Source organism: Amblyomma mixtum, chromosome 1, assembly GCF_055824585.1.
Source record: "Amblyomma mixtum isolate Tamu chromosome 1, ASM5582458v1, whole genome shotgun sequence".
In the NCBI taxonomy this organism is placed as follows: Eukaryota; Metazoa; Arthropoda; class Arachnida; order Ixodida; family Ixodidae; genus Amblyomma; species Amblyomma mixtum.
The window spans coordinates 35,367,635-35,385,729 of NC_143012.1; the positions used below are offsets into that span (position 1 = coordinate 35,367,635).

The 18,095-nt window shown below is 49.2% G+C and overlaps 1 protein-coding gene across 7 annotated transcripts in view; it reads right to left on the bottom strand.

Annotated features, from left to right (window-relative positions):
- LOC149365989 (uncharacterized) overlaps positions 1-18,095 on the bottom strand; it is a 64,086-nt gene that overhangs the window by 36,000 nt on the left and 9,991 nt on the right. For 6 of the 7 annotated variants that reach the window (XM_089547461.1, XM_089547459.1, XM_089547462.1 and 3 more), the window contains exons 2-4: positions 8,953-9,010; positions 8,213-8,488; positions 2,252-2,512 (exon numbers count right to left, since the gene is read on the bottom strand). In XM_089547461.1, the coding sequence (XP_089403587.1) occupies positions 2,252-2,512; positions 8,213-8,488; positions 8,953-9,007 (592 nt within the window). In that variant the 5' untranslated portion in view covers positions 9,008-9,010. The remainder of the gene's footprint in view (positions 1-2,251; positions 2,513-8,212; positions 8,489-8,952; positions 9,011-18,095) is intronic. The other variant, XM_089547466.1, reaches the window with a different exon arrangement.

Genomic DNA, 18,095 nt, shown 5'->3' on the forward strand with positions numbered 1-18,095 from the left:
TTAAAGAGCAACTGCATAGGTTTTAGAAATCAACGAGCTTAAAAGGGTCGAATGTGTGAAACATGCAGGTAAACTATGCGACGTCCTTTTGGGCTAGCATTTGAAATGGTGACGTAATCGCCAATTAAAATCGCGACGTCCTTCAAGCTTCTCCGCAGCGCACAACGCCAACTTGGGGGCGCATGATGACGTCATCGAAGGTATCGGTACATTTGCAACGCATAAACGTCTGCTTTGAAGGAAAAAAACCCAACGCCACCGAAGGCAAAGCCTTCCGAACGTTGTTTGGCAGCATCCAACGAGTCACGGCAGGGTGTGGCTGACGGCAACGGTAATTTGAAATCATACCTTCCGTGACGTCACACTGAACTTCTCCACATTTCTCTGGGGCTTTGAGGAGAAGCGCAAAACTCAATCGTCGAATACGTCACTATTTTAAATGCTAGTGCAAAAAAACTTGGCATGCTTTACCTGCAGCCTATATTGATTTGAATCCTTGAATATCGCGAAATTCTCAGAAAGTGGGGCAGGTGCCCTTTAAGGTCCCGGACGCCTAGACGCACTGCTTTCAAGAAAGCATTTCATGCACAACACGATAAAACTTCTGCACAGGCGGGCGAAAACAACAGGTGTAGATATACACCCACGATAGGCGCTGCCTTACCGCGGGTTTCGCTTGCGATTGGTGACTGATTACCGCGCCTTTATTTTGCCCTCCTAGGTCTGGCAAGAGCTCCCATAAAGGCCCTTGTTTTTGTTGTCGACCTCTGCTAAAATGGCGCGCTCTTACGGCAGGGGATCAGTCCGGGTTTTGAAAGGCCCATGTTCCCAGCTCACCTGTATAATACTCATAACGTTCCTCCTACCTGCACGGCCATATACCTCATGTACAGTCATGAGCAGTTTGAAAGGGAACACACTTATCGCACAAAAATTGAGAATTTTGTAGTTATTTTCCCAATAAATTTGATAATGACATGCGAATACAGGAGAATAGGACAACTAAGTATAAAGCGAAAAAAACTGTGTTAATCACACAAAATAATGGCGTAATCAATAAATGAATGCTCCGACTTTGTTGCCTGTAATGTTGCTCACGACTCCACACTACATGTTGGCGTGTATACAGTGTATGCTTACAAGTTGCGTCTACTATAGTGCTTTTATTGTTACCCCGATGAGCTTGGACAGCGAGCGAGCTATGAAGAGGAAAATGGGGAGGAAGACATGCCGTGGTGGCTAAGTGGTTAAAGCGCCCGCCTAATGAGCCGGAGTACCCGGGCTCGAAGCCGACCGCGGCGGCCGCGTTTCGATGGAAGCGAAACGCAAAAAGGCGCCCGTGTGCTGTGCGATGTCAGTGCACGTTAAAGATCCCCAGGTGGTCTAAATGAATCCGGAGACCTCCACTACGGCACCTCCTTCTTCCTTTATTCTTTCACACCCTCCTTTATCCCTTCCCTTACAGCGCGGTTCGGGTGTCCACCGAGATATGTGAGACAGTTACTGCGTCATTTCTTTTCCTCAAGAACAATTTTTTTAGACGTAAGACAGGAAAGGTGCAGAGCGGTTCAGGAAACAAGTTTACACGAGTTTATGATAGCCTAGTTGAAATAAAGAAGGAGGAATGGGTAGGGCAGGACAACTAATGCAGAGAACTTATGACAGTTCCTCAGGGCAGCGGAGTGGATTCCAAGAGAAGGCAAGCGTAGCAGGGGGCGAATAAGTTAGGTGGGCGGATGAGTTTAGGAAGTTTGCGGGGATAAGATGGTTTGGTTTGGTTTGGTTTATGGGGTTTAATTCCCAAAGCGACTGAGGCTATGAGGGACGCCGTAGTGAAGGGCTTCGGAAATTTCGACCATCTGAGGGTTCTTTAACGTGCACTGACATCGCACAGCACACGGGCCCCTACAGTTTCACCTCCATAGAAATTCAACCGCCGTGGCCGGGATCGAACCCGCGTCTTTCGGGTCAGTGGCCGAGCACCATAACCACTGAGCCACCGCGGGGGATAAGATGGCCGCTGCTGACACAAGGTAATGTTGATAGGAGTCCAACAGAGTGGCCTTTGTCCTTGAGCAGACGTAGTCAGGCTGATCATGATTGGCCTGTAACTGCATTAATACACAGGTTAGCACTGGCAGCGCGGACGGAGAATTTGGTTCGCGAAAGTCTCCCCTGCTAGCCTTAGAGTGTAGTACCTCTGTATTAAAGCAAGCATGCATGTAAAGACGAGAATATAAATGGCCCTTACCGTTTAGTATGGTTGCTAGTGTCCTCGGGGCTTGAACAACAGGTTCGACCTTCTTTGCCATGGCCACTGTATGGTTGCTGGTGGCGTGGACGCACTGGTGGGTGGACACCTTGCACTTGTACCCCTCGGGGCAGCAGCTGGCGTGGTCGCTGCAGCACTCGGCGTGCACGTACGGGCAGCAGCCGTACCCACCCGAACTCAGGAGGCAGCATGTCTGGCCGTCGTTGCAGAACGAGCCATCGGGGCAGGGAACGAATTCGGCTGTAATATGCAGTGCATGGTGCGACGCCATTAAGATCCCGAACGTCTGGAAACACTGCACAATGTATGGTAAAAACCCGTACCGTGCCGCATACCATTTCACAGCGAGGTATGAGGTGTCGCAACATACGGTGATATATTACTTCCCTCTTTAGGAGGAGGGGCTTATTCAGCGACAATCCTGAATATTTCACTTAAGAAGTTCTGCCATTTTTAAAAACAGGCTTTTCGAGTTAGAAGAGCGCATTTTCTGGCACATCATTGTCAGCAGCGAAGCGCATTTGAATACAGCTAACACTAACTAGTAGGCTTCTTAACTAATATCGAATAGTTAACTTCTGAACTATTATCGGTTTCTTCTTATTTAAGCGTAGGCGTGTAGGTTACCGTACGTAATATCGGCATTAGTTTTTAGAATTTCTAAAACGCAGTTACTCTTGGCTCTGTGGCCCAACGTATTTTGCCTGCATCGCGCCAAAATACATGCGCTTTCGAAAAGCTTGCAGGCAAAGCCACCCCTCCGGAGCACGTAACTTGTCCAAATAGCGCAGCCAGGCTGCCCAGGCTCTCTCAGTCACTGAACACGTGCCCGCAGCAGGTGCCAGTACCCCTGTTGTCTGTCTTCAAAGCAGCCAGTTCTGGGAAGGTCCTCTTTGAACCGGGCCGCCAGCGGCGTCAACGGATCGCTGGCTCAAAACTAGGAACGGCTACAGAGCAACGCCGCAGGGTTCCTCCCTCCCGCTCGCCGAGGACTCCTAAACACAAATACGCCTACGTAGGACTAAAAAATTCGCTGTGGCTTAGCTTGGTTAAGCCCGGTTATTGCGAAAGCAATATCCGTACCTACGCCATGGTACAGCTGGTAGTGTAGCTGGTGGTGGCGTTTGTGGTTAGACTTGTGGTGATGCATCGGTTATACAATCCAATCCATTCCAATCCAATCCAATTCAATCCACTCCAATCCAATCCAATGCACTCCTATCCAATCCAATCGCATGTAATCTAATCTAATGTAATCTAATCTAATCCAATCCAATCCGATCTAATCCAGTCCAGTCCAATCCAGTCCAATCCAATCTAATCTAATCCAATCTAATGCAATCAAGGTCAAATGAAGGTCAATGGTCGTCACCGCCGCGGCACGATGGTGGTCAACGCCGCGGCACGGCAACGGCGTGAAAGTGCAAGTATTATTGCCTTCGCAATAAAAGGGAGTAAATTGTCCTCTCCTTTCAATCTTGCCCGTAGCCAGCTACGGGTCGCGCGTGCTTCGGCCGGTGTTGTTTTCAGTACTCTAAACACAAGTACGCCTATGTGAAAGTATACAGGGAGTAAGATGCCCTTAGCCACTTCCTTTCATAAAAGGGAGTTCGCTAGAGGACGGCTTATTCCCTTTTTTGCTTAGAGTGTAAGACTATCGCAGCAACAGCGTTCATCGCGCAGCTTCGAGTCATGTGCGGTTAGTGGCAGGAAATCTAGCACAACTCTCATTGTCCTATAGCTTGCGTTTTCTAAGTCAGGTTGTAAGGCTCAAAATAAAGTCATCAGTGTGGGGTCGGCTGCGCAGGAGTGTCAAGGAAGGGCCCAGCTTGTCCGGAAAGCAGCAGTGGGCGTGTCTGGGATGATCTCACGACCGATGAAGTCTGTTCAAATTTCCGGGTGAACGCGACACAAATACCACGAATTTCGAGCGGAAAACTTGCGTAATGTGGACGATAGACGGCCGCAACTTGCTTTATTCAGGTAATTCTCGTAATATAGCATCTTTTCTAGCAGTCATGCTCATTTACTGGCCGTTCTTGAAATGAAGGCCCGCTTTTAGTTTTTTTCTTAGGTCCTCGTCTTACAGATCATTTACTCGGTGCGGCAGTACGCGGTGCAGAATTTACTGAAGAAAGGTATCGTTTGTCAGAAACACTGTGTCCGACTATCCATTCTAGTCTAGACCTGAATAAGGGTGGTGGCATCAGGGCCTCGTCTCACTGTTGTTTTTCATGGAAGATCTTGTCTTCAATGGAAGTCTCGTTTGAAACATTGCCGCTGGACACATTCCCTACCGCCCGACTCACTTCTAAGTCTCGTTGGCTGCCATATTGCTGCTGTCTTCAGTGCTATCTTCTCAGGTGTCATCAGATTGTCAGGTGACTCAAGTGTCACCTTGTAACGTCTGCAGAGATTGTTCCCGGCCCCCTTGCGACAGCTGAGAGATTCGTCTAATAAATACCAGTTTCGCCTTCGTAAAAACGACTTTCCTTACAAATTGCAGTCACCGTTAGCTACATGTATATGAATAAACTTTTATTGCTGGTGTATATTTGGAAATCAGCACCTAGCATCTGTATCATAGATGAGTTCAGTCTTCGTCCGCATCGCTCAAAGAGCAAGCAAACGAAACGAAATGAACGCTCGACTGCCGGCCACAGTATAGGCCGCACCGGAGAAACGCTGACACTTGCTTATCAATCATTCGAGCGAAACCAGACGCACCGAGCTCTCCTATCGGCTGTGACGGCTGAATCAGCGCCGTTCTCAGGCTCTACGACTCTAATCGAATACGTTTCACCTTTCTCCGTCCCCAATAGCATGACGTAAAAGCGTGAGAAAGAGCAACTCCGCACGCTCCCGATGGCGTCACGTGACACTACTCCATGCACCTGCGGCGCAGCACCCCCGCCCTCTCGCGGCACGGGCGAGCAGCACAGAAGGTGAATCTGAGATCCGAGACGGCGAGACGGAGCATCTCCAGTTCCATGGCGCCGGCGGGAGCAAAAGCGTGGCGGCTGCGGTGCGCCGACTCGTGTTCAGCCACGGTCGTGAGCGGCGCCCAGAAGGCAGCGCGGCGATCCGAGACAGCGGATGCGCGGCGGCGACCGAGGAAAGCCATAAATTCTTTACGCGTTCTTTCGCCTTTGTTCACCGCGAGACGGCGGCACTAGATGCTTCTTCCCAGATGCCCAACACTGGTGCGGCACTCGTCTGTACTGTGATCCCGACAGCGGGCAACCGGCTACGTGAGGAGGAAAGTGGGAGAAGGAGAGTGCAGGGGAAGGAGTGGAAAGGGAAGATGCACATAAAAAAAAAGAAAAGAAAAGACAGGGAGAAAGTGAAAAGCGAAGAAGGCTGCTCACAGCTCTCAGGTGCATGTAAGCGGTGTGACGGCAGTAGTGCAGTCGAACCTAGTTATAACGAAACGGTTTATAAAGAAATGATGGATATAACGAAGCTACGGCTATAACGAAGTAATCGCCGGGCCCCTTCGTTAAAACGAGGTTGAACTGTAGTAGTAAAACCGTATCTATTGCGGTTGTCCTCACTGCTGACTGCCCCTGACGCCCCGCAGCCACCAGGCAGTGTGGAAAGACGCGTGCTTCGAACGGAGGCCCAGTTCGACTGTCGAGTTGAGACGAAGCCGTTTTTTCTGGCGGATAGTGTTAGAATATAGCCTCTCTACATCGAGTTAATAATGTGACGCAGGAGTCGTCAACAATGTTTTCCTCTCTGCGACACGCGGTACGGTGACTGCCGGTCTGTAGGGATTTCGTAGCAGAAACACCAAGGAGCGAATAAAAAGGACTAACAAGAGCATTACATTGTGTTAGGCTTTACAGACCAAAACTCCGAGGAAGCCAGTGCAACCGACTTGCGTCGATGCAATCGGAAAGCACTCGGTCGGGATGAATACAACTTCAAAAAACTATGGGGACGCTTGAAGTCGCCGTAATAGGGGGTACAATAGCACTAGATTTCACATCTGTCGTAGCTTCAGGACTGCTGGCTGCAATAGAGGTATACCGGTATGCTGCGACCGAACCGACATTTGCACGTACATCACACTCTTGTTCTGATTTTATGCGAAGCATACTAAAATAGCCCAACCCAACTCCTCGAGCGCGGCGGTGTCGTTACCATTGACCTTTCGTGACCTCCATGTCATACCACGTGATGCGTGACGTCACAGCAGATGAAAAACGCGGGCCCAACTCGCGCCGTCGCGCGAGGCGTCGTGACCAAGGATGACCACGTGGTGCGTGACGTCACAGCAGATGAGAAACGTGGACCCAGCTCGCGCCGTCGCGCGAGGCGTCGCGACCAATGTGTTTCCTGCTTCTGCCGCTATAGGTGCGCTGTAGTGAACACGTGATGCTGGAGCGGCGGCATGGAGGAAGGAAAGAACTAAGGAGAGGCCCTGACGTCACTTTTTGTGAAGCCGCCCCGCAACCGGAAGTTCGCTCGGCTCTCCTATCTTCTTTCTCCACCGAGCTACGGGGCGGGTTTCGCGCGCGGCTCGCAAGCACTTCGTAAAAGAAAGGTATAAAAAAAACCGCGCCTCTCGCCGCTACACTCCTACACCTCCCTCCCCGCAAACACGCACCTAGACACAGACCGGCGCACAGGTGCTGTGAACCTTTTCCGACGCCAGGCGAAGAAAGACGACATTGCGCGCCGCTTATAGCTCAGCTCACCATCATCCTCGGGCTACCGTACACCCGCCGTGTGGCCTTCGAAACGCAGCTCAGCATCGCCGAGAGCGGCTTCATGTTTCTGTGCTGTTTGGTGAGGTGCGAAAGTTCGCTGATCAAAACAATCAACGCTTCTTCGCGTGTCGAAGCGCGGTTCCGGAGTGCCACCTTTTCGCGAGATTCTTTTCAATGCATCGATCGCTCCGCGTAACGACACCAAGTTTGACGAACAAAATATCAAATGAGCGGTTATTTGCCACATTTAAAAGCAATCCTAGATGCGTGCGTAACGTTACGACGCCAGGCATGTAGACTTTAACACGCAAGGCAGAACACACCGTGCCGAAAGCCCGTCCACCGCCACCGAGAAACACTCGGGCCCCTAGCAACAACGACGCTACGACGCCGTACGCCGTTGCTAGTGGCCCGAGTTTTCTTAGCAACAATGACAACGTTGCTAGTGGCCCGACTTTTTAAGCCTAAATTTTGACGTCACTTCCGCCACATTCTCGCCAATGCATTGGGAATACGAAGGGCCTCTCCTTAGTTTTCCTTCCTCCATGAGCGGCGGTATACAAGGGGGTGCGCCTGCCTCTGCTAGGCGTACACGGGATAGAGATGCCTCCTGGAGACAGGGCTGCTCGTTGGAATGAGAAGCAAAAGTTGCGGCGTGCTACAGAGACTGATGAAGAGCGTGAAGAACGTCTAGCCAAGCGGCATGCTCGATATGCAACTCGGCGACAATATGCTTCGCATCTGACTAGGCTTAACCTAAGCTAGAGTGTACCTAAGCTAAGCCTCAGCCATTTTTTGATCTCCATTCTCTAAGTTGCTTCCCAGAAACTACAGCTTGCTCTCAACCCGGTGGGCAGGTTGTGATGACGTCACAAGGTCACGTGACCTCTCTCGACTAATGATTAAATGCCGTCTGCCACGGTGGGCAGGTTGCTGACAATCCGGTGGCCAGGTTGCCACCCGCCGCAGAGGGCAGGTTATGATGACGTAACAAGGTCACGTGACCTCTCTCGACTAATCATTAATTGCCACCTGCCATGGTGGGCAGTTTTGTGATGACGTCACAAGATCACGTGACTGGTCGAGAGATGTCACGTGACCTCTCTCGACCAATCACCAAATTTCATGGCACTGGACATCGGCGCGGTTTTGGTGTGACGACAGCTGTCATGCTAACGCATTAATTAAAAAGAAAAGCAATCCTAAATTCATGTGGCAGTCTTACGTTTCGAGACTTGGTCGCGGCGCCTGCTGCCGATCGAAATCGGAGAGACTGGCTCGAGCGCGGCACCGAAGAGCCGCTCCTGGCTGGTGGCGTGGACGCAGGTGCCGTTGGCGACGTCACAGCGGTAGGTCGAGGGACAACAGTGCACGCCGTCCTTGCAGCACTGGGCGGACTCGTACGGACAGCACGCCCAGCTGCCGGAGACTGTCTGGCAACATGTGGTCCGGTCAGGACAATGGCTGCCATCCTCACACTGCTTGTAGCTCACTCGGGCGCCTGCGTTACGGAGAACAACCGCGGCTTACAATCACAAAGCGTCCTGGTCAATTTCATCACGCCGTGTTATCGAGGGTGGGGGGGCATAGCTATCATGTTTTTGTCCACTTAGGAAGATTGCAAAGTCTGGGCGCTTTTACCGCGAAAGCAAAACTAACGTCACCCCCCCTCCCCTCACCACAAATCTGGCGTCTCTGTAGCCTCCAGCCCATGCGAGGAGCACCACCCATCAGCCATCTCCCCACCCCTCAGACCGGTACCCCACGGCCACGCTCGATCAACCCCGCACTGCAATATCGTCCACCCTCGACCCACCTCCACCCATTATCATTCATCATCACCCATCATCACCTCCCCCCCCCCCCAAAAAAAAAAAAAATCTGTCGCGTGTGGGAAGCCTCGACTTAGAGTAATAGAATGAAGCATTAAAGTAATCGCCGAAGTCCGTAATTTTTTTTCCTTACCTGAGGCGATGGCCAAGGCTGCCGCAAGGATTACGATGAGTGTTTTGCGCTCCATGATCTGAAAAGAGAAGACAAGCAAAGACTTTCAGGGCTTCCCTCACGACTTTCTGACCACGAGTCATGTAAAGTCTCCGGAAATTTTGAAAGCTCGAGAAAAACAATCTTTTTTCTTCGTTTTTTTTCTCTCCAGAATTGGAAACCTTGGAATACAACGAAACGGGGCACCGTTTCATTATGCATGTTTATATATATCATAAATGAAAAATAAATAATATTTTCCGCCGAAACAAACCGTTATAAAGTTTTTTTTTTAAGAAGTGAGAGTGACACTTCTCATAGTTCATCATATCGACGCACACCATTGCATCAGTCTGGCTCGCGTCCAACATACTCGGAAAAAAATTTTGAATATCGGAAAATTGTAACGTGCTGTTAAGTAAATATTGAAGGTAACGGCCCATGGTTGATATGTGTAGCAAATTGTTTCTTTTGAAGTTTTTCCTTCGCTCGCATCGAGTAGTTGAGACTCCCATAGAAAATCAATGGGGAACTCTTTTTACAATAGCAAAAACGTTAACAGCAAAAAAAAATGGAAGCCTGCCGAGAGGAGCTGTGCGGATATGTTGAGTGTTGTAGTGCAATCTTAAAACATATAAAAAAACCGCGTTCAGAAAATCGTTCCCGTTCAAAAGCATTTTTGACCGAAATATTGGATACCCATCCATCCATTATCGGATGCCCATCATCCATTACCCTTGACTCATTAGCTCATCGAAGGAAGATATCGCGGCTGTGCCTATTTCATAATCTATATTATAATCGCCCTGACCTGAGAACCTTCCTTTTTAGTACCACCTGTACGGACATCACGTCGTCTTTTCAATTCTATGAGCGTGCAGCGCATAACTGGTTCGACATACGCATCTAATAAGTCGTTCTTACCCTTGGCCATTGAAGAATGGAACTCGATTCCTGAACAAGTAGTCCATGAACGTCACAACTTTAAATTCAGGCAGCTAATATCAGCTCACTTTGCCAAATAATCTCATTATCAGTAAACATTTTCAGCTTGACTCATATATCAAACGCGAATTTTGCTTCGTAGCTCTTCCCTAGGCCCATGTACATGTCATATTTTCTGCTTTGCCTTGTATGTTCTTTCTCTTACTGTATTTCTCTTTCTGTATTTCTGTATAAAACTGTTCTGAATATCTTGTAAACATATGCGGAAATGAATCGCATGGGTGTTCTTTTCGTCTTTTTTTTTCGTATTGTCCTCACATTACCCACGGCTTATAGAAACGTATAACGTTACCTTGCCTCTCTGCTTTATATTTCGATGTATAATTAGACAACCACGTACATACTTTACTCGTTACACCCCCCCTCCCCCCCTTATGTAATGCCCAACCCAGGGCCCTTAAGGGACAATAAATGACGATGATGACGATGATGAAGATGATGATGATGATGATGATGATGATGATGATACGCAAGCAGCACAGTTAACTGGTCCAATATTGGAACCGTATTGGCAAAGAACCAGGGTGAAACCATCCATTTCCAATATTGAACCAATTACCTGTGTGCTTGTGTTTGCAAATTCATCACTGCTGAATGGGGAAATACTTGCTTGGGCACTTTTCCCACGTAGAGGTTCAAACGCGCACGTACACACAAGGTTTGGCACATGCACTTTCGCAAGCGTACTTCCGCAAACGCAGCATACTATGCACATAATCGAACTGCGCCCAGTATCGATCGCATAACGAAGGCGAGAGGGGGAAATCGCAGTAGCTGGCGTGAGGTGGACGTCAGCGATTCGTTGGTACAATGACCTTGCCGCTACGTGGATGCCTCCAGATCCTTTCTCCTTTGCAGTCTCCCAAGTACCTCCTTTACACTCAGTACCGCTGGATGCCTGATATTCGGCGACTTCGGAGGCGCGTTCGACGTTCTTGGCGCGTGGGCGAGCGTCGCTAGCGGTCAGTTACGCTACGCCGCTTTTGGTGCGTGCAACCGAAATGACGTCCATACTTCGACGAGGCTCTTCGGCGCATGCGCAGAACGATCGCCAACCCACGCGCCGCCTTGAACAGCTGCATGCGAAGTGGCTTTGGCGCCTCTTTCTTCCATGAGCCTTTTCCAAAAGCTTTCTTCAACTAAAAACGGAAACGACGGACAACAAAAACAAACAAAAAACAACATGACGGCGAATGCCTCCAAGAGAGAAACTGGCCTGCGTGCCGAACCTGCAAAGAAGGCGAACACAGAAGCAGTCGTAAAAAGAGTTCACTTGTGGCGAAGCTGCCGCGCTGCCTTATTGGCGATTTTCAAGACCCTGAGTTGAAGGGGGGGAGTTTATCCCATATGGCGGCGTTACTGGGGATTGCTTCCGAGTGCGGCCTGAATGGAGCAGTGCTTGTTTTAAAATTCCACGATAAACGCGCGCTTGTTTGTCGATGGCGCCGACCTCGCGCGAGTCAGTAGTTTGTTGCTGGACGGTGTAAAAGAACCAAAACAAGAAACAAGAAAGAAATGACCGTCTGACGTGTGAAAACGGCTGGCGCGAACCGCGAGCGGTGGACGCGCGTTTTGGAGAGAATTTAAAATCTACAACATCAACGTTGCATGCTCGTACAACGGATGAATAACAAAATAAGAAGCGCAATTTTTCGCGTTCAGCATCCCTCAAGAGAAAAGTGTATAACGGCTGTATCTTGCCAACGTGGAGGCTAACGAAGTTGGTTCAGCTTAAGTGAAGGACAACGCAGCGAGCTATGGAAAGAAATATGTTAGGTGTAACGTTAAGAGATCGGAAACGGGCGGAGTGGGTGAGGAAAGAAACGCGGGTTAATGACATCCTAATCGAAATCAAGAGGAAGAAATGAGCTTGGGCAGGCCATGTAATGCGAAGACGAGATATTAAGGGTAGCGGAGTAGATTCCAAGAGAAGGCAAGCGCAGCAAGGTGCTGCAGAAAGTTAGGTGGGCGGATGAGATTAAGAAGTTTGCGGGGATACGGTGGCCGCAACTGTCAAAGGACAGGCTCAATTGGAGAGACATGGGAGAGGCCTTTGCCCTGCAGTGGGCGCAGTAAGGATGATGATGGTGATGATGATGATGATGATGATGATGATGATGACTTCAGGCAATCAAGGTTCAGCTAATGTTATGCACGGCTTGCACAGGAAACAAGCCAGGAACGTTTAACTGTCAAAGCTGCCCAGTTTTGAATTTTCTCATGCTCATAAATTTCAGTGACCACGGGCTGCTTGAGGCACCAATCGCCTTCTCTCACTCCTATTTTCTCGAGGCAACCGCTCCTTGCGTTCCCTATTTGTTTTCCTAAGCAGTGGATGGAAGGCAAAATGAATACCGCTTTATGGTACAGCGTTTTCTTCCGATCCTATTCAGTTGTTACCGTTCATCCGTATGAGTGCGTTTCCAGTCGCAGCGTAGGCATGAAGCAATAACGAATTGCAAAAAGAAGTATAAATAAATAGAGTTCGAGCAAATCATTATATCACCAACGCCCACTTTCCGTCTACTAATTTACCACCAGACACGCATGCCGTAATAATGTTGCCATTATAGGGACATTCTTGCACAGATACTCCTCGCGCTTCTGTTAGTCGTGTGTGCTCGGCTATCAGTGTTTATTAAAAATAGCGTCTCGTCTTTACATGGGTCCACGCAAATAGTCTCTGTGGAAATAGAGGCTCGGTGCCTGATTATCTATTCGTCACCAAGCGCTCCACTACAGAGCGTGCAAACTTCCTGTCCCCACGCTCTTTCCGTATTGTTAGGACCAAGAAACTTGCGCAGTGACACTTCCGGCCTCTCCTATCTCGTCCCTATGCAAACATCCACGTAGGAGGGCTCCTAAAATAACTTTTTAGAGCAAACTTCTGGCAACATTGACTTACGGTGCCGGCCAGTCACTCACGCGACAGGGCGAACGGCGTGGTTTCGCGCGCTGCTCCTTCTACAATGTACCTCTGTCACCCGGGCACCGCAAAGCCCTTTGAGTATCAGGTCCTTTATGGCCGAATGTGAATGGCGCACAGCTATACGGCACAAGTGTTGGCCTTTGCCGATAAGAGCATTGGAGGCTCTCCGAGACCTCTGGAGACCAAAAGTAGCGGGGTTCGAGAACCCGCGATATCGCTGCGCCACCTAGGGTAGAAAAGTAAAAGAAATAAAACATAATCCAAGTAGTTAACAATATTTGAAAACGTCATAGAAATAGAAAAAGTTTTGGGGGTCTTATTCGTTTGGACGGGTAATCGCAAAAAGGTTGCAGCAACGTGAAGTGCTGTTTTGTGCTGTCTCGCCGGGCCTATGCCAGGCTCAGGCTCGAAACTGGGAGCTCGGGCCGGGCTCGGGCCCGCACATAGATAGGCTGAGTACGGCTTTTACTTCATTATTTCTGGGTGAAATACTGGGGAGTTCTAGCGGCGGCAGTGATGAAACAGGGCCGCAATGTTGGCTGAGAAAAGAAATTTACTCGGCACCGATTTTCCTGTTTTTGGTGTCTACTATAGCTTCATTTTCCTCCCACGTGAAAAATTATAAAGAATACTGATTCTTTTATTTGACAGTAGCCCAGGACGTCTCAGGGATGATTGAATGAATTCCAGCGTTAAAGTTTTTTCAATGGTTCGTTAATAAATACTACTAGCACTTTTTTGATGCCGCTGAATGAGCTAAAGCTCATATGTAGACCAATTAAGTTCAATCAGCGTCACTCACAGTGTTACGTCCAAGTAACTTCAGATTCGCACACCGGCCGCATTGAACGATAGAAGAGAAGAGCATAAAAAGAAAAAACGCAGTATCCAGCAGCATTGTTATAGAGGAACGTTCGCCTGCCATACGGCTCTTTGCACCAGTGCGTTCGCCTACTAAAATACACGGCACCGCTGGCGTGGGCTGTTTCAACGGTCAGCGAACACACGCCGTCCTATCCAACAGAAGGCGCTCCGCATCTACTCAGTTCTGTGCTACCGCCCACGACTGGACACTGAAGGCCTTTAAGAACTCCTGGAGAAAGACCTTTCCACTGCTCGAGAGGCAGCCGTTTCTTCCAAGATCTTTATTTGGGTGTCTCCGATCGCCTCCTAAAAAGCACACCTCTCCGCTATAAAAAAAACGTCATTGGGGAAAAGCAAATTGCTTTTTTTAGCCTTTCCGGTTCTTTTAACGCAGAGTGTACGCAACAAACGCGTTTTTGCTTTTCGTCTCCATAGAAACGCGGCCGTGAATTTAACCCGCGAAATCGGGCTCATTAAAATAAGAAGAGAGCTCATTGCTACGGCTTTGAGGACTTCTTTATATTTAGACATCGCGGGCCGTATAAACTGGCTGATTAAAAATGTAGAGGTAACGCAAAAGTTTATTGCGCGTCTATACAACCCTTTCATTTGGCTCTCGGAAATTCGGGATGTTCACAGACAAGATCCCTGTTCAAAAAGCCAAGCGGGCGAATCCACCTTAGTCCCTCTTCTTTTCTGCATTTACCAAACCATTTTTATTTTCATTGTTTTATTGCGACCTGAGCGTCCTTGTCGGCCACCTCTTTAGTTTTGTGTAGCAGGAGACTATACTGGCACTCAGTGAACAAAATACTTATTGAACTGCTGTGGGAACGGGAACGGAAACGAGCCAGGACCAGTGCCCGGCCGGGCCCGGGCTTGAAGCCGCGGGTCTCGGCCGGACTCGGGTTTTGTGTCTCGAGTTCGGGCCTCAGAAAGCAGCCCGTGCATTGCTGTAGGCCACAGTCATACTCTGATCGATATTGTTTGTTCCCACCATTCATTTCTGCCGGAACGAATAAAGGTGGATTTCTTCGGCTACACCGAGCAGACGACGGGAACCCCGCGCCGGCCGCCATTGCGCAGTATTCCGTGCGCGTGACACACTCACAGGACACGACACGCGCTCGGCTTGTACAGAGTTGAACCTGGTTACAACTAAGTTGAAGGGGCCTGCGATTACTTCGATATAGCCGTACATTCGTTATAGCCCGTGTTGACCGGGCTTCTAAGAGGAATCGTCATTTCTTCGTTATATCCAGTATTTCGTTATAAACCGTTCCGTTATAGCGCGGTTTGACTGTATATACAGTGTACAGGTGCCGTCAAAAGTAAATGGAAGGCAATATTAACGAAAAAAATTAATCATTGCCAGCTCAATTCATGCAATCTTGAAAACATATGTGCAGCCTGATTGTGATTTCGCGCATTGCACTGTGCACCAACAAACATCGACCGTTATGCTTTATGTTTAAAGAAATTAAATGTTTTTGACAAAGGCGCCTTCTGTTTACTTTTGACGACGAGTGTACATGATTGTGACTGGGGGAGCGCGCGCATCGAGGCACCGTAGCGCCGCGTGTTCGCTGCGAGAGCACCTCGAACATGACCCCGAGTAACGACAAACTTCGCCCTCGCTCTGCCCCGGGTGCTTGTCATGCTTGATGAATTCCTAGTACGGCGTTCGGCTGCTCTGCTGCTGACGGTCGCGACGAAAGGGAACACGCATCGCAAAGTGTCCAGGATATGCGCTGTAGCGCAGCAGCGAAGCAAGTGGGCGGCAACGTGACGTCAAACCATTGACGTCCGGTGTGGTAGAGGTCGGTTTAATCTTAGTAGTTGCACTGATGTTTTGTGCTTTCTCTACATTGAAGAAAGAGTGGTTTGTTTTTACTTTGAGTTGTGAACTCGTCTGCGCTATGTTTTCACCCTCTAACCCATCTAATAGCGCATTCCAATCGGCGATCCGGGGCAATCTTTCTTGCTCCACCAACAGGAAAGCGCATTTCGAAGGGCCATTTGGATTCACATCCTTAGTTCTGATTGGCTACCGCGAAGTCACGACGTATTTTGTGTTCCTTGGTTTACTCCCCTTCGTCCTGACCGTCAACAGCAGAGTAACCCGAACGCTGCGCTTGAAATGTATCGATCGTGCCCTTAGTCGTGACCGTCAGCAACAGAGTAGCCGCATGCCGCACTCGAAATTTATCGATCTTGATAAGCGCCCGCGCGGGAGCGACGGCGAAGTTTGTTGTCACTCGGGGCACTCTCTCAGCGAGTACTCTTCGCGAGATTTCAAAAACAACTCAAGACCGAAGCGTGAAATGGCCCTCAAAAGAGCTCGTCCAGCATCGACTGATTCTCTTCCTTGGCCGATTATCCTCTTGACCGATCCCCTTTGGCCTGCTAGCGGGAAATCGCAGGGACGTGGTAGATGAATGGGGAATAACCACGGCTTAATCGGATTAACCACGGTCTAATGAAAATCGGTCGACGCCGTTGGCTGTAGGGTCTCCTCTGAGGGTCATCTCCCTCTTTATTCTTGAGTTGTACCCGACTATATAGCAGCGCCGCGGTGCGGCCCCGCAGCCGTGGTCTCGCCACTGTTGCTCACGCCTGAGCATACAAAAACAGTGATCGCGCTCGTGTGCGGTGCGAATCTGTACCTGGTCACCGGAACGCGAGCGGAGTTACTGTTTCTTAGTGTGCGTATGAATGCGGCCTTTTACATAGTCGTATATGTTATCTCTCCTACTCCTTCTCGCTATCCCGATTATTGCGCTTTGCCCGCCTATCATTCCCCCCCCCCCCCCCCCTATATCTTATTATAGCCGTCCGCAGCTCATGCGGGTGCCTAAGATAGTTAGTAGCGGTTTCCGCCGTCGACACCCGACTCTTCCTCACGTATTTGGATATCTTTAGTAAAACCATTGCCACCAACATTCCTTCGCTGTCGCCATGGTTGTTTGGTCTCATCCTTGTACCCGACAGGACGGTGCGACATCGAATGAAAGGCGCCACGGAGAGAGAAAAAAAAAAAAGCCAAACCGGAATTCACAGTGCTTAAGGAGGTCGCAATGTGAAAAGAAAAAATAAAAAATCCGCTTGGAAATTTAGGCGTTTTTTGATCGTCTGGAAAATAAATGAAAAACAATTTCAGTGCAATTTGTTTCCCCCAAACTGTCCTTTCACCGTCCCACGCGTTATCTTAACCTGCTCGATCCGATGACCTCTAAGCTCTCAAAACACGGAGCCCATCCGCGTGCCTACAATGCGCAAATAAATCTCGAGCGTACAGCCCCTTTCAGAGACCGTGCACGCTTCCCAGAGGCGGACTGATAAACCGCCCTGTCTGACCAGTGGGCACTTTTTTTTTTGCAAGACAGCGAGATACGACATGTCACGCGAGTAGAACAGTTTGCAAATTGATTTAGTGCGCAAGGTACGACTCGCTTCAATTAACCGTATTTATTTCTGCTAGCGATGGCTGAATGGTTATGGTGCGCACACTGCGGAGTTTTCCGGACCGCCAACGTGTCAAGGGCCGCCTGAGACTGCGCGCATGCACAGCACAGTCCAACACGCAAGCGCGCTCTATGAAACTGTAAACAGTGAAACGGTCTATAGAGCTTTAATTGCAGCCATTCGTTTCCTCTTGGGGGAAAACACAGCGCACTCCTAAGACAACGATGAAGAAAGACAAGACGATACAGCGCTGTATCGTCTTGTCTTTCTTCATCGTTGTCTTAGGAGCGCGCTGTGTTTTCCCCCAAGATGAACTACAAAGTACCCCGCTCTTCCACACTTGCAAGTCTTTCTTTCCTGCTTTATTTCTTTCTTTTTTTCTTTCCTTCTTTCTTTCCTTCTCTCTTTCTTTCTTCCTTCCTTTCTTTCTTCCTTTCTTTCTTTATTTATTTACTTCCTTCTTTCCTTATTTCTTTTTTCCTTCCTTCCTTTCTTCTACCACCCTATACATCTACCTTGGTAATGATACTTGACCAGCCCTTATGGTCGCCGTCTCCTACGTGTTTCAGTCTTTCCTTTTTGTTCACATTAACTCCGTTTATTAATGCGGTGCGCCAACTAATTCAAAACTGACGTCTTACGAGGTACTGTCGGGAGCTGAAGTGGAGACGACGTTGCCGCGCCTATTTCTGGGAGCACATCCTGTCGAGACAGGCTACGAAGTAAGCATTTTTTCGCTTAGGCTCGCGCGTTTTGATACGCGGCTCTCTCGTTAGGCGAGCACGCCAAAAGTCGCCGCAAGAGCAGTGAACTATTCAACTTATCGTGGCACGCGAGCCGCTCTTGCACCGACAGCATGCGT